Source organism: Camarhynchus parvulus, chromosome 4 (assembly GCF_901933205.1).
Source record: "Camarhynchus parvulus chromosome 4, STF_HiC, whole genome shotgun sequence".
NCBI lineage: Eukaryota > Metazoa > Chordata > Aves > Passeriformes > Thraupidae > Camarhynchus > Camarhynchus parvulus.
The window spans coordinates 20755501-20771196 of NC_044574.1; the positions used below are offsets into that span (position 1 = coordinate 20755501).

Consider the following 15696-nt stretch of genomic DNA (forward strand, 5'->3'; position numbering starts at 1 on the left):
ACAAATTTACACACGCATTTATGAAAGAAATATGTATGACATGAAGAGATAAGTGTATATTTTTTTCCATTGTTTGGGATAAGGTTCCCTTCACGTGACACAAAAGGTTAAACAGATCCTTCACATGACTGCTATAATTCTTCCTACTATACAACTTTCTCTCAACAGCTGCTAAAAAGACAAGTAGTCACAAGTTATTTGTTTCTGCTTCATGCTGAGCCCTACATTATTTAGGTAATAATTTGCATGTAGAGCATAGATAACTTTGTTCTTTCCCCCATTTGAGAATAAAATAATATAAATTAACAGAGCTTCAGCTCATTTTACAATTACAAGTATAACCTTTGAGAGTCTATGACTTGTAACAAAATATACTTTGCATGAGTCACACAGAAAACCTCTGGAAACCTGAGTAATTCCCTTTTTATGAAAGCAATGCTACTATTTAATATAGGTTATTATTCAATATTCTATTCTGTATATGAGGTATAAAATAGATCCAGAATCCAGCAATGTTTTGCTGCACAAAGTGGAACAGTATGAAGCATTTCATTTTCACAAATGCAGTGGTACTACCAACATAATCAGTCAAGTTACTATTTCATGTATCAGAATAATTCTCTAAGAAGTAGCTCACTAAAAGGTATGAAAGAAATCAGTATTTTCCCTTAAAACCAATTCTTAAATATAGAACCCTTCAACCAGAAGCCTCAAACTTTAGTTTGAGTTCTTGTCAACAAGGTCAAGTGGTTCAGTTTTTCTGTTTGTTTATTGATTTTATTCCTGCTATTACTTGTGACAATTAACTGGCCATGTGCTTAGTGGGGGTTTATCTTTTTAATCAGTCACCATTTGAAGCTAAACCTTAGCCATATTTAATGGATTTTTATATTGCTTCAACAAATATCAGTCTTAAAAAAGAGCTTGAAACTCCATGTCACTGACTTTTTCTATGTATTCAAATTTCATTATCAGTTTTGTATATCTTTGAAGATATTTGTGAGATATCCATGAGACCAAATTACACCAGACATCTTTTGGGCCCATGTTTTTATTTTCTAAATGAAAGCAATGCTGCATTCATTAGCATCCCTTAGAAATTATTATTTTTAATATCTCCAAAAATAAGCTATCTGTTGAATGAGGTAGGCATAAATTGAAGGGAGATTAAGGGAAATCATGGTGTTTTTGTCTTCTATGGCAAAAGCACTTGTTTTCCTACCTAGTGTCCATTCCTGATGTGAAAATGCATTATTAAATCCTTATCAACAGGAAATAAAATAAAAGAGAGGAACAGCTGAGGTGAGCTAATAATGGCTGCTAGCTACCTGATTCCCTTAGAGCTCCTGCAGTTCCATCAATTTGGCAGGAGTATCAAGGAAGTTATGGTGACTTTTGAGCCTTGATTCAGATTTTCTTAAGCCATCTGTAGGAGAGCTGACATTCTAATTGCTCCATAAATTGTTTCAGCTCAGAGTTTGTTAAGCACTGACACATTTTACTGAAAAAAATAAAGGCATGTAATTTGACACAGTGACAGATTAATACCTTAGCATTAGATTGGCAGAACAATTAGACGGCTTAAATGTTTCCTACATCTTAATGTCTGTGCTACTTCAGGAATCCACAGTAAGTCCTGCTTTTCTGAAGGATATGTTGCCATTTCAGTGATAGAAGTAAATCAGGCTATCAAAGGATTTAACAGGATTACAAGAAATCTTGCAGCAAATACATTTAAATCTAGAAAATTAAAATCTGGGGAATTTAGGTTCAGCATGTTACATTTAGTATGGTACTCACCACTGGTATCCCATAAGCTGATACTTAGTTCTCATTATATATATGCAATTGGTTTTGTGAAAGCAAATGAAATAATACAGTCTGAAATACTTGATAAATACAATTTAAACAAGAGAAAACTGTGTTTCTATTGTCCTTTCCTATTTTATAATGTAATCAAACTAGTATTTGTCTAGGATTAATCTCATTGAATTTGATTTCACTTAACTATAATGTTGCAACATTTATGTTATTGTCCTTCACTGACAACCATCAGATCAATATGATTTTGGCCCATAAGAGTACAAGTGTATGTTTTTTTTAGTGTAAAAAAAACCAAAACTGATAGACCTGTTTTTAACATAAACTGTCTTTAAGTTAGTTGTGAAATACTGGTGATTCCTTGAAGAACATAGATGTAATATTATTGAACTTGTATAATCACTAATTTAGGCAAGAAATATTTTTTATCAAGCTGTTCCATAATTCAGGAAATAATTAAAGAATATTATACTTTAACATTATGGAGGTAACTTTGATGGAAATAGCTATGACTATGTGGAAACTCAGCCAGAAATATTATTGCTTAGGAAATATTTCTTTATTACTTGGGTGATATTTCTTTGGTTACATGTCTGAGTCATTTTAAGTAGCTATACAGACTGCTGTAGTATGTTTAATAAGCATTAAAAACCCAATGGAACTCTGTATGTTCATTATCTTATTCGACTGCTCCTCCGTAAAACACAAACAAGTAATATTCAAGGGAAGCAAAACAAAAATATCATCTAAGATGCAAACACTTGTGAAATTTTGGTTCTTACACCAGTTTCAGGTTTAATGGACTTCAGAGGTGTGATATGTTTTGCACCACTACAGGCAGAAGCAATATTCATTCTTTAACTTTGTGAAGAAAATAATTGTAAAATAGAGTGGATGTGTTTTCCTCAGGAAACAAGATTTTATAAATGCTAAATTATCATGTTGGAACATGAGAATGGGTGGGGTGCTTTTTTCATTACAGGCTTTATGTTTCTGTATTCCTTTGATCAACACCTGAATTAAGTGGTCCAACTATTTCTGGGTTTTGCTTTTGGTTTTATTACCATAAAATTTTAAGGAGGATTCTAAAATGGATTTTTGGTTAAACTGAGGCCCACTGTCTGAGGTTGATTTATTACTGAATAAGTCAAGAGTCTCAACCCAGAAGCAGTTAGGAATTGGATTGAGGCCAAAGTACCTGAGAGTTAGCAATCACATCAACAGAACTGTGGAGATGAAGGGAAACTTTAGAGGTCATTTAGTGCATCCTTTCTCTCCCAAGGTAGCATTAGCTACATTTATGTTATCCTGGAAAAAAAATTTTCTAGACATTTGTAAAACTCATCCCAGATTCTGTAACCTTCCATTACTACTTCATTCATCCTCAAAGATTTTTCCAATTTCTAACCTGATTTGTCATTGTTGCAATTAGGACATTACTTCTGGTCTTTTTCACTATGGGTCTGCAAAATAGATTATTTCCACTCTTGTTTTTTTTTTTTTTTTGTTCTTGCCTTTTAGGTACATTATCACTGCTCTTTTCTACCACATCTGCTTTCTCTTCTCACTAATTCACTTTCATTCATCTAGCATGAACTTTTTTCAAATATAAAGAATCATTTAACTGTTTCTATTTTCCTATGACATTGCTTTTTTTGTCTGTTTTATTTTTTATTAGTTTTAATTGTAATGGATCATTTATCAGCACATATTTCCTTTAATATGCCACTCAGGTCTCTCTTGAAACTGCTAAGTATTAGGACTTTGGACTCATCACAGCAGTGAGTCTTGCTGGCTTTAGGGATTGTTTAAGGGGAGCTATTATTTTCAACTGTTTTACAAGTAAAGTATTGAAAAGTCTCACTTTCAATCGCAATTCTTCATTCTTTATTTCTATATTTCTTTCCTTTGCATTGAAAAATAAATCAGATTTTTAGAACTCATTATTTTATATCATTGTCATATCTTGTCTCACAATATTAATCATTCCATCAATATACATAAAACCTTTCTGTACTCTCAAGTATTTTCTTAAGCACTGAAAGGAATTTTAGAATTAGGCATGATATACATGAAATTATTCTAGTCCAAAAGCAATTAATATATTCATTACTTCAGTGCAGTTGGCATATCTCAGGCAGTGGATTTGTGTTTGACTTTATTCAGTAAGACTGTTTTAGAGACGGCATGCACTATGTCTGCAGTACACGGTAATGCCACATTCAGAATGACAGCAGTCCAAGCCTTGGGGCACTAAACGCTTCTTGAGATATGTTCAACTGCTGTTTAACTGTATTTAGCCTAAGGTACAAAGAAAGAAATTGCTGATGCTTTCTAACATGTTTAAGTATTTTTATAGTGTCTTGGCATGTCGGAATATGCCATAGCACAAACTGGGGTGCAGTTCCTGAATTACAGCAATTAGGAGGCAAGAATTTCAGCAACAGTACTGTTGTAGCTGTATATCCCGGTAGACTAGCTTTCTTTTTCCCCCTTAAACAGTGATTTTCTACAATATGTACTCTCTCAGCTGTTTTCTGCGTTATTGTTCCCTGATCATGTCGTCAATACTTGTTAGGCTTTGAGAGATCTATTGTGTCCCTGATCACACAGCTCATAAAAGAGTCATGGCTTTTAATATAAAAGCCATATAAACATACTCCACTTTAATCATATAATGGTGTTTTACTTGCATTTTGGATGCTCTTCTGAATCTAACATGTTTGTGTACAGAATGCAGAAAAAATGGGACTCATCCAAACCACAGTCTCTTTCTTTACTGTTCTTTTTTTTTCTTTTCTCACAGTAGCTGGAACTACTCCACATGCAGTTTTGTAGGTCCTCAATAAATGGAACCATGCAGGGATATTATGGGCCTGTCAATGTGGAAAGCAAGATCTGCATGGAGTCATTGATTTGTCATAGATACTATTTAGAACTCCTCTGCCGATGGCTCCTCAGATCCTGTTGTCCACGCTGCATGGTTTACAGAAGTACTGTTGCACTGCTTTACTACTATATGGCTACTGTGGTTTTGTACTCCTCCAAGAAAAAGGTCTACAACTACGAATGCTTTCTGCAGATGTTCAAATCATTGTGTCTAGATACACTGTCACTATTTATTTGGAAGGTTTTCCATCTCCAGGGACAAGTGGAACAAAACTTTTGGTAGCTTATGTACATCTTAAGTCTGTTGTTACCATCAGCTTTGAGTGTGGTTTACAAAAATGAAAAAGTGAAAAGCTCTTTACATTTTTCTCCAGTGTCTGTGCTAAAACAATGTCATAACTAGATGTGGGTCTATAAAATATATTGTACAAGAATAGTTGTTAAAAATGTGTAGAGTGGAGCCAGAGTGAGCATTCTTGACTATATTTCTGCAATGTGTGTGTAAAATAAAAGCACATAACTTGTAACATGAAGAGTCATGGAATGGATAGGGTTGGAAGGGACCTTAAAAATCATCTAGTTCCAATCCCCAGGTGTACTTGTTGACTACTGAGTTCATAATACTGTTTATGTCCTTGATGAAATATATTAACCTCTTTTGTTTAGGAATAGGAGGAGAGAAAATAGTGGAAGACTGCTTGGTTGGAATATTTGAGTTAGTTTCTTTGGTATTAAAGTGGAGATAGAACATCATCTTTCCCCCTGTCCAGCCTGTAGTGGTAGGTGCCTTCCCTTTTTGATAAGAAGCAACCCTACTAGCCCTAAGGGAACAGTCAGCTACAATCAGCAGAAACATTAGCACGCATACAAATATCTCCAATCAATTACATTCTTTTGTACAAAGTTTTATGGAAAGCATAAAGCATATCTCTGTCTCAGAAATTAGTTGCAAATGTTTAAGGATTTATTGGATGAATAGTTACTAAAGTTTAAAAAAAATACCTAGCTTTTATCAGATAAATTTTAAAAATTTTCTATGGAAGCTTCTATCAGATACAATGACAAAGTAGATTTTAAGGCCCTTTAAATTAATGTTTTCCAATGTTTTCCCAAGATGAAGTCTGGCAAGTGCAATCTGTTTTAAAAGTATTAAATTTTGAATTCTCCATTTGCGTGTATGCCTAATCTTTTTTCTAAATATCTGTATTTTAGGGAGTGGGTTTACAATGGTTGAGACAAGTTCTGATCTGATGAGAAGATATGCTTGAAAATAACTAATATACCTTCTGATGACATCTTCTGATGATCTTTTTTTGGCAGATAAAAAGTTGAATCTGACTGGTCTGTACAAACTCTTAGAATCTAATTCCAAATCTACAGATTTCAGTATAACAAGAAATACCACATATCTTTCTCTACTAATTAACATTGTGATAACTTTTTTTGGTTAATAAGAGGCATTTTAAGCACAAATTAACTTGGTTTCCAGATATGTAACTGCAGTAGGAATCTGTTGTGCTGCTCCTTGATGATTTGCCAATTCTGCTGACAAATTGTTTGCTATGTCATATTCCATTAGACTTGTCAGTTCTCAGTGGGGTCACTGCTGGAGTATTTCACTTTTAAACTGAGAAGCACTTAGGAAAAGTATTTAGCTTAGAGATAGATGTGTTTCAACACAAATTATACTAGAAGACATGAGTAAATTTATTTTTATTTTCAAATTTAGAGATTGTTCAAAACTCCGTGGTCTAGGTAATTTAAAATGCTCACCATAGAGTCCCTACTCTGCAAAGGAGGGTTGATCTGTTTCAGCGAGTTAGCAAAAATGCAGTTACTGTGTAGCTAAAGTGGCATGGCAGTTTATCCAAATTAGAGGTTAAATCACTCTTATCAAGTGCATAGAAAGCGCCCAATCTTCCCTTATACCACTAGTTTAGGTAAGTCAATCTTTTAAACAGATGAGAGATTAAAATGCAACAGGTTTCAAACCATGTTAGATTAAATTTGTACTCAAATGCTGCACTGATTCAAGCTCTGAGAAAAGATGCAAGAAAGCAATGGAGTAGAAGGCTGTAAGTGTCAAATCTTAATTGAAGGTGTTTTAGAGAAAATATATGGCACTGGGTTTGACAGCCTGAGGAACAAGAGGCTGCTGCTGTTCCGTACTCCCAAATCCAAGCAAAGATGAGGATATATTCCCAGCAGGCACACACACAGAGCACACACATACACCAGATATAACCGAGTTGTCCCCACAGATCACAGACACTCAGAGCCCTCCCATGAACACAAACAGCACCAGGGGCCTCATTCTGTCCTCTTCTCTGGCTGGACAGGATGAAAAACCACTACTAGTGGTAGTGCACACACCCATATCTGTACATTCACTCATAATAGAGAATCCATTCCCAGGAAAGAGTTAGAAAGGAACTTGATAAGAGGACAGGACAAATGGTGTTCATCCGGCATAGAACATAACCAGACATACCTCTTACCCAGCAAAATATTTTATCCCCTTTTATCCCCTTATATCTCTCTTTCCCCTCTATCACCTAAACTCCTCACTTGTCTTCCTGATGGTTTCTTCCCTAAATGTCATCTAAGTCCTTTGCCGTCCCAAATTCCTTTTCCTTATATCTTATAATTTGCTCTGCATACCTAGACAGCAATCCTCAGCATTACACAGAAAGACTTTTCTTCCTGAATCCTTGTTTTGAGTTTCTACTTGCTACTATACACCCCTGTGCTCCTCTGGGCCTGGACAGATGGACCTTTGAGTGTCTGATTGCTGTATGGTGGGCTTGGGTAGGTCTGTCAGGATATTATTTGGGCTACTATTGTTCTTCCAGTGTCTCTCTGAGCTCTATCACATAACCCAACAGGGCAACTCAGTAACACCCTGACTTGGAGGGTTTTGCTTCATAAAACAACATTATAAGGCTGAATTGTACATTAAGGCGTGTACATTAAAACTCATGTTTCACAATAAGGAGTTCCAGTATTTGTCAGAAGTGGATAGGAGAAGCACTACAATGCAAAATGCTGCATTTTCAAGAGCACGATTCAAAGACCACCAGCAAGGGAAGGATTTTTATGAACCCATGTATTGCTGAAATTTTTTCAGCTAGAAAGACACCATCAGATATAATGAGGTGCTAATTGTTTCAATCTGGAAAAAAAAAACCAAACTCAAATGACAACAAAAGAAAATCTTTTCAATAAGCATATATTCTTATATTTTAAATAAAGGTCAGACAAACTGCCTTGATCCACAGTTTGCTAATATTCTGTCAGAGTAATAATTAAAATACTTGAAGCAAGGATAATGTTTAATGGCCAGGATTTTTTTGGAAATAAGGTGCTGGTTCAAATAATTTATAGAGGTTTAAGGGAATTGGCCCTGTTGTGAAAATATGAAAAATTCTGCTTAAAAATCAAAGAATATGAGGGCGGCGGAGCAGTTAATTATGCTTCTTATCATTAGGGAGAGTAAGAATAATGCTGATTTAGCTGACAAACAGAGGATTTTCCTGTAACCATCCCCATATTCAGTGTATGTTTGCAGAACACAGCCACCTGAAAACCAACAGGCTGATAAGTTTTCATAGTATTGCATTTTTCACTGTGGAAAAAAAAAAAAAGTGGGAATTTTGTCTAAGGGAAAAAGCCTTAAAAATAAATTGAGGAAAAAATTTAAGAAAGAAAAAATCACTCAGTTCCCTCCTCCTGGCCTTACACATCTTAGTTACAGGGTTACTCAGTTATCTAGAAAGTAGGGCTGTTTCCTCATTAAAGTCAGTGATATTTCATTGACATATGAAATTTTATACAGTATTCAGAATGCATACAGTAAAGCCTATTAAATGTTGACACCTGCCAGTAGCAAATAGCGTACTCTCTACAATAGTGCAACAAATTATTTATTAAATTAATAAATAGTGCACTCTTTACAATACTGCAACAAATTATTTATTAAATTAATGTTTAAATGCCTGAAAAAAAATCAGGACAGGATGAAGATAAATCTGACTTTTAAGATCTTTTGCAATTCTATCAGGATTAAATCTACAGATGTTAAAATGAAATATGCTTTCTCTGCAAGCACCTGTTTTAATTATTTTAAATTAAAGTGCTTTATTCTGGAAGAGTGAAGGATTTTTGGTTGTTGGGTTTTGAGGTTTTTTTGTTTGGTTGGTTGTTTTTATCTTCAGCAGTGGTTTCTTTTATCAATTTATAAAAAAATCACAGCTGGAATTGTCATCATTTGAGAAGGTACTCTATTAGCCAAATTCAAAGAAAAATAGGCAAAACAAAAGTAACAGAATGAAGGCTGAGCAGGCCTTTGAAGGAGTTTTGATTAGTTTGTATAACACATGTTATTACAGGCAAAAATTACTGTTCACAAAGAATTTTGGTGTTGTAGTGGGAAGGTAGAAAGATGCCACAGCCCATTTGAAGCACCTGATTATGTTTCCATGTTCCTTGCTCCCTTCTAAAAGAATTGATTTTTTTTTACAAAACAAACCTAAATATTTCATCAAATAAGTCATATCATATGAAAGCCATATCAAACATGCTTGAAAAATTTATTTTTTGATTTATGTTCTTTGTCAATTTTGTTTGAATATAATGTTGTTCCTTTGTCGGCAGCTTCAGTTATTCCTTTAGACCATAATGTACACTATAACTGAATAAAAGCAAGGTTTAAGAATCTTACCCATTCCTTAATAGTTGAAGTAGTTTTTAAATTCAGATGTATGCAAGCATCAAAATAAAAATATTAAATATATGTGCTTTGCAAACAGGTAGGAGTCAATCCTGCCGGCCTAAGAACTTTGCTGGTTTTCAGTGAAAGCTCTTTTAGTACAGAAAACTTAAACATAGTGAACAGGAACAGGACACCTTCTAACACAGCCAGTCACATATAAAATATTTCTCTTTAGGCAGCACTCAGATTCATCCCATGCCCTACCATGCACATGTACACACAGAATGGCTTTATTTGTACTATTGGTAAAGTTTATAGCTCATAGCAGATGTTTTGTATGCTTCTGCAATTACTGATTGTACAACTTATCTAACATATTGTGGGCTAAAAACTCAAGTGCCCAATCCTCAGAAATACAAGCAGAGTGTTGCATTATATGAAAATTCAGTCCCTTTGTCAATAACAGATCTGCTCATTTGCGGGGCATTAAGTATGTTTGTGAGTATTTTCAGGATACAGGGTCTATTATCTTCCACATAAATTCAGAGTATTCTCTACAAAAAAAATCAAGGAAAGGTATTTTTAATAATTTCTAGAAAATTGGCAGTATGGAATCAAGTGTTTCTTTGACTCTTTCAGACATAAAAATTAATTTGGTACCTAATGCCAAATGTTTCTGGAATTGATTTTCAGGCAGAGGAAGAGAATTAATAGATTTTGTATTTTTTCAATTATTGAGAATAACTGTACAGATTTGCTTGCTGCCTCTGGGCACATGCAATGTGAAAAAATTATTACTGAGGAACTTACTGCCACATTCTTACCAAGATCTTTAAAAATACCTTTTGTGAATACAAGCATTCTCAGTTTCAGTGGAAGTCACTGTAATATTAATTTGTAAAGACAACTCTCTTTTATTTTCAGATTCACGGCCTCTACCAGATGTAGCCCTAACAGGGAAGTGCACCCGAGAATGTGACGAATATGGCCACTCAGACTCCTGCTGGATGCCAGTCCGCACTTCTCCGGAGAGAAAGCAGAAGAGCCAGCCAAAACTCTCCACTTTCATGCCTGTTGATGAACGGGGCAGTCAGGAAAAGCTGGCCAATGGAGAAGCCTCCCTCATGGGTGACCGCAACAGAAACCTCCTTAACAAAAAGTTGACCTCATCTTATGAGACCTTCAGCGCAGCTAGTTTCAGCAAAAATGAAGAAGGCAACCCAGAGGATATCCCCCTTACACAGACAGGGGAATACAAGCCATCTCCTGTCAATACTCTAACTAGAAGAGAAGTTTACCTGTAGGCTAAAAAGCAGCAACAAAGTTCTTTCGTAAGATAAGAAAGAAATGGGGCAAAAGTCTTAAAATCGCAACAATTTTAAGAAAAAATGTGAAACAATAAAGAGGGGGCCACCAAAGAGACAAAAGATCTGCCTGCCACTTCTGCCTCCATAGCAGGCATGTAATTATACTGTCTGCCTGACTATACTGTACAATGTAGAAAACATTGCTGTTACTTGCATGTCTAATTCCCCCTCGCTGATTTTTGTTTTCCTAGATCTATGGTTGCAAATTCCTCCCATAGTAGCAAGCTTGATTAAAAAGAACATGACACACTGTTGTTTCCCCTCTGCAGAAGCATGAATTAAGCCACTCATTTTGTTTGTTTGTCATCTGGCTTGTTGAGGATAACAGGTCAGGGAAAATGTATTCGAAACATACCATCTGAATATTGCTGATCCCCATCAGGGACAATCCTTCAGAAACCATAAAGATATAGGATAAATATAAAGGAATAATGATTAATAGGCACTTTGTGAAGACCACAGCTTTAATACTCTCACCTTTCATCTGAGGCTGGAAGCAACAGAAATACATTCAGCCTGAGACTGCAGTCAAAAACATGGCATACTTTCCCGTGGTTCATGGACTCTGGTTCTGTTTTATCCATCGAACAAACCTGTCTTGCTGTGTCTCTTTCTCTCTTTCTCTCTCGTTCTCTGTAATGATTATTTCAATGTAAACACAATTACTAACGCTTATACCATAGGATAGCAATGATAAACTGTTGAAATCATTATTTTGGGCAAGACTAACATTTAGCTGGGAAGATTGTAATAACAAAAAGGCCAAAGATCACACAATGGATCAGGGGAACTGCTAAGTATTGGGGCTTGACTTAGAAAATAAATGTATTCACAAAGAAACACATGTACTCATAACATGTACTCATAACAGCTTCAGTTACATTCTATGCAGCAGCACAGTTCACAAGCCCAGATGACAATTTTTTTTTCCAGTGTGGTTCAGTTGAATGCCCAAAGGAACTGATGCTTTTTTTGTAATGACATGATACATTGCAGCACATGCTGCATATTATATGCTGCATATGCTAGTTCCAGGGAATTTTTAAGATCAAAATTAAAAAAAAATAGTAGAAGAGAAGGCCGTGTTAGTTGGAATGCTTGATGGGAGGGAAAAAGGTGAACAATAGGATAATGCAGTAACAAGAGAACATTTCAGCTCGGATACAAAAGCTTCTTTTCAGATTGCAAGGCGTGGTTGCTAAGTCTGGTCATCAGTGTTGCAGCTTATCAACTGCTTCAGTTACGTCAAAGATGATGATAATGAAAGCTTTCTTGAAACCAAGTGCATTAAAACCAAGAAAAGTGCAATACTAAATGATATCAAGACTCAAAACATTTAGCATTAGTAAAAAATGGTCTGATAAACAATGGTATAATACCTAGGAGGTCAAGAGGAGTTAAAAGGAGTCCAAGCTACAATATGCAAGAGCTGTAACAATTATCATGGTGAGTGCTTCTTGAAAGGAAGAGGAAATGAAACAGGGTTTTGTGCAATAAAAGCAACAAAACATGCAGAACATCAACCAATTGCTTTGTAGTTGATGCTGTATTAATTATCACAGACTGAGCTCAGACATTCAGACAAAAGCGACAATCAAACAACACAGCAAGGACAGCTCAAGGATGGAGAAAGCATTCAGATCCCTGGCTGTTGAACTGGCACGAAGGCATGGCTAGCTGGCTCTCTAGTAACTGTAGTCATAATGTAGCTTTGGGTAGTTTCTTGCTTTGAAGAATTGCATAGAAATAACCTTAAACTAAGGTAGAGGTTGGTAAATCAAAACAACTGATCACATTTATCTTTTGAATTCACTTCTCCATATAGTGGGTTGTGCCATTACTGGCCTTTTCATTGTCCTCTCTAAAGTTTACTTTCTTCAAGTAACATTAGTTTGTGAATAGCAGTTATGATGAATGGGCACATTTTAGAAAGAAAATATTAAAATCAAAGATTATTAACGATTGAACATTTTTTATGTTTAATTATTTAAGTAATACGGGGAGATGCAAGCTAGTACTTTGTTATGAGACTGCGTATAGCAGTTACTGCTTTGTATAATCTGTAAGTACCTGTTTAAAAATGCTTCTAAAAATGCTTATGTAATGTAAACACATTTTTCTTGCACGTTTCAACAGAATACACAATTGCATAACACAAATGCTCAACAGAACTTCCTTTAATAAGATTTTATTTAATATTACACACAAGAAAACAAATTAGGTAGCTGGGTTCCATATATTCTTAGACACTTTTTCTACAAGGCTAATAATACGGGTCATAATAGACCTTCAGATTAAATGGATCAGCAGTCATTCACCAATTTTTGCACCACGTAAGACAGTCATTAAATAATTTTCTTGTGTGCATCTCCTTAGATCTAAAATGTGTGAAAGAATTTTTTAAAAATTCTATCTACTGTAAGTATACACAGTAATTCTTGTGGAACTAGCCACTATTAATATGCTGATTACTCTTCTGACCTGGCATGACATACAACTATATTTTGTGTTTGTATTTTTCCTCTTTATTTGAAATAGGTTAAATCTGGTGCCACTCCATAAATAGAGTGCTTTTGTATAAAAAATAAACAAATAAAGCTATAAAAAATAATTAGGGTGAATGCAAAATATGCAACTGTGCCTTTTATACCTATTATTATGGTAAAGTGGTAGTTGGGTTTGGACACTGAGGGGTAAGGGGCTATTCCCAACTTTTTTGAACCTGTATATTTACCTGTGTTTATTTTCTGAGAAATTATAAATAATATATTTAAAAACAAGCCTTTTGCCAAACTCAGTTAATGGACCAGTCTTAAGCATTATTAACACAAGGCTGTGGTTTAAGTAGGTCTTGAGGATTTTTTAAATTACTATTTGTGTGGGTTTTGGGGTTGTTTTAATTTGTTTTTAATTTTGCTGCCTGGAAAAGTATGATCAGTCTATATGATAGTTATTTAGCAAGGTGTCACCAGTTCATGTTGCCAGGAGAATTGACAATTTTTTCATAGCTTTTAGCCTTCATCACATTTTATTTGTACAGTATAGAAATCATCTTTTTCTTTCCTTCCATGGGAAACTCAAATGAGCTTTGCATGTATTTTACATTAGGGCACCTTTATAGATTGATGCGTTAATATATAACTTTATATGTATTAGAAAGTTCAATAGCTTTGGTCTAAAATCTAAGGCTTAATCCAGATCTCAGACCCACTATGTTTATTGAATATGGTTTCTGACTGGCCTGCTGCCTGAGTTTCAGGAAAAAAAGTTAAACATTATTTTTATGTGGGGGAAAAATTTAAATGGGATTGAAATGATTGGCTGAAAGGCTACCCTAGAAGTTGTCAAGCAGAAAAATCATGAATCTGGATAAAGATCTTGCCATAAATCCAGCCATCACCAAACACTTGTAAGGAAGTTGAACAATTGAATATTTTTCTTTCTGTTTCACTGGTGATAAATATACAGAGTTTCCTTAAGAAAAGAAGCAGATGAAAAAGCAATAGAAAGCCCACCAGTTAAGTTGTATTACCAACTGAAAGAGCATAAGCACTAGGAAGAAGACAACATTCACCAGCTACCTGGGGTATGCTTTCAGACAACTTTTCCTAAATTTTAAAGCACTTGCATTCAGTGTGGTACGATCTGTTTGTAATAATAATCATTGACTATTGTTCTGCAACTTGGATGTTGATAGTGAAGCAGAGAACAATTTATCATTGTTTATTATGAGTCACTATGCACGCAACTATGCTAAACATGGCAAAATGTATTAAACGCTAGTCCACCTCTATTTATGAAATATTTACATAATTTAATTTGCTTTTGTACAGTTTTATGTAAATAAATTGCTTGTCATTTTTGTCTCTGCAAATTAAAATATAACATGTTCAACTGGTTGCCCATTTGCCAGTTTACTTTCTTGGACAGTCTATTCCAATTTTACTAGATTAAATCACATGCTAGTTTCAATATTTAATGGTATTTTGAATAACAAAGATGACACTGCCTTAGTAATTGGCCACAGATTCAGCTGTAGAGGTATCTGAGGTTTTACTTGTCTTCTGAGTGAAATTTGATAGAGGCAAGGCTACTGTCACCCTGGACAGCACACAGCTCTTTTCACAGCAGAGAGTACTTGTAACCTGAACAGTTGTTTCTGATTACTGATCAAAAGGGCTTATTTTAAAAATGTGTTCAAAACCTTCCCATTAAGTGGAATAACAAGCCTTTAGTAAAAGTCCATGTATTTCCATTATAGATTGGCAATTTTCTTATTATCAACAAGGCTGCTATCTTTTCCAAGAAGTTTAGAACTACTAACACATCCTAAAATGTCAGTAGAGCATCTATATTGAGAAAAACAACAAAATTAATGTAGAAATTCAGGGGGAAAAAAGAGAAACAAGAGCCTCCAGTTCTCTCTGGCTGTGAATCAAATTATCCATCTCAGCATAACAGTAAATCAAGAACAAATCCTCCTCAAGAGGAAACATCTAAGAAGAAAGAGTTTATTCCTTAGCTGTCTGGATCACACATAGCTTTTTTTGTCTTTGTTTGCTTGTTTGTTTTGAAAGAGCAGGCTCCAAAACAGCCATTAAATTGGGATTTGCATCAGTTATAATATGTGAAAAAAGTGTTTGTGGGGAGAGGGATCGAAGGTCAACACTCCTTTCACCGCTCTGTGTTATGCAAAATACTGAATTACTACAGAGGCCTTGGAAACCATTGAATACAGTTTCCCAGTAAACATCACAGAAAGAGCCATTTATATCCTTTTACCTTAGTCACAGATTAGGCTTTGGTTTTTGTGAATACAAACTGGCCAAAACTTTTTATAAAATAAACTTCACATTGCAAATTTCTTTCTCTGAATGTGCTTTAAATTAACATTTTCTAGTCTGCTCT

General features: G+C 34.9%; 1 protein-coding gene across 4 annotated transcripts in view; it reads left to right on the forward strand.

The window, feature by feature from the left end:
• Nucleotides 1–15269, forward strand: part of PCDH7 (protocadherin 7) — a 266653-nt gene extending 251384 nt beyond the window's left edge. For 2 of the 4 annotated variants that reach the window (XM_030948518.1, XM_030948521.1), the window contains one exon: nt 10346–15269. In XM_030948518.1, coding sequence (XP_030804378.1) covers nt 10346–10725 — 380 coding nt within the window. In that variant the 3' untranslated portion in view covers nt 10726–15269. The remainder of the gene's footprint in view (nt 1–10345) is intronic. The other 2 variants (XM_030948517.1, XM_030948520.1) reach the window with 1 other exon arrangement.
• Nucleotides 15270–15696: the final 427 nt, after the last annotated feature.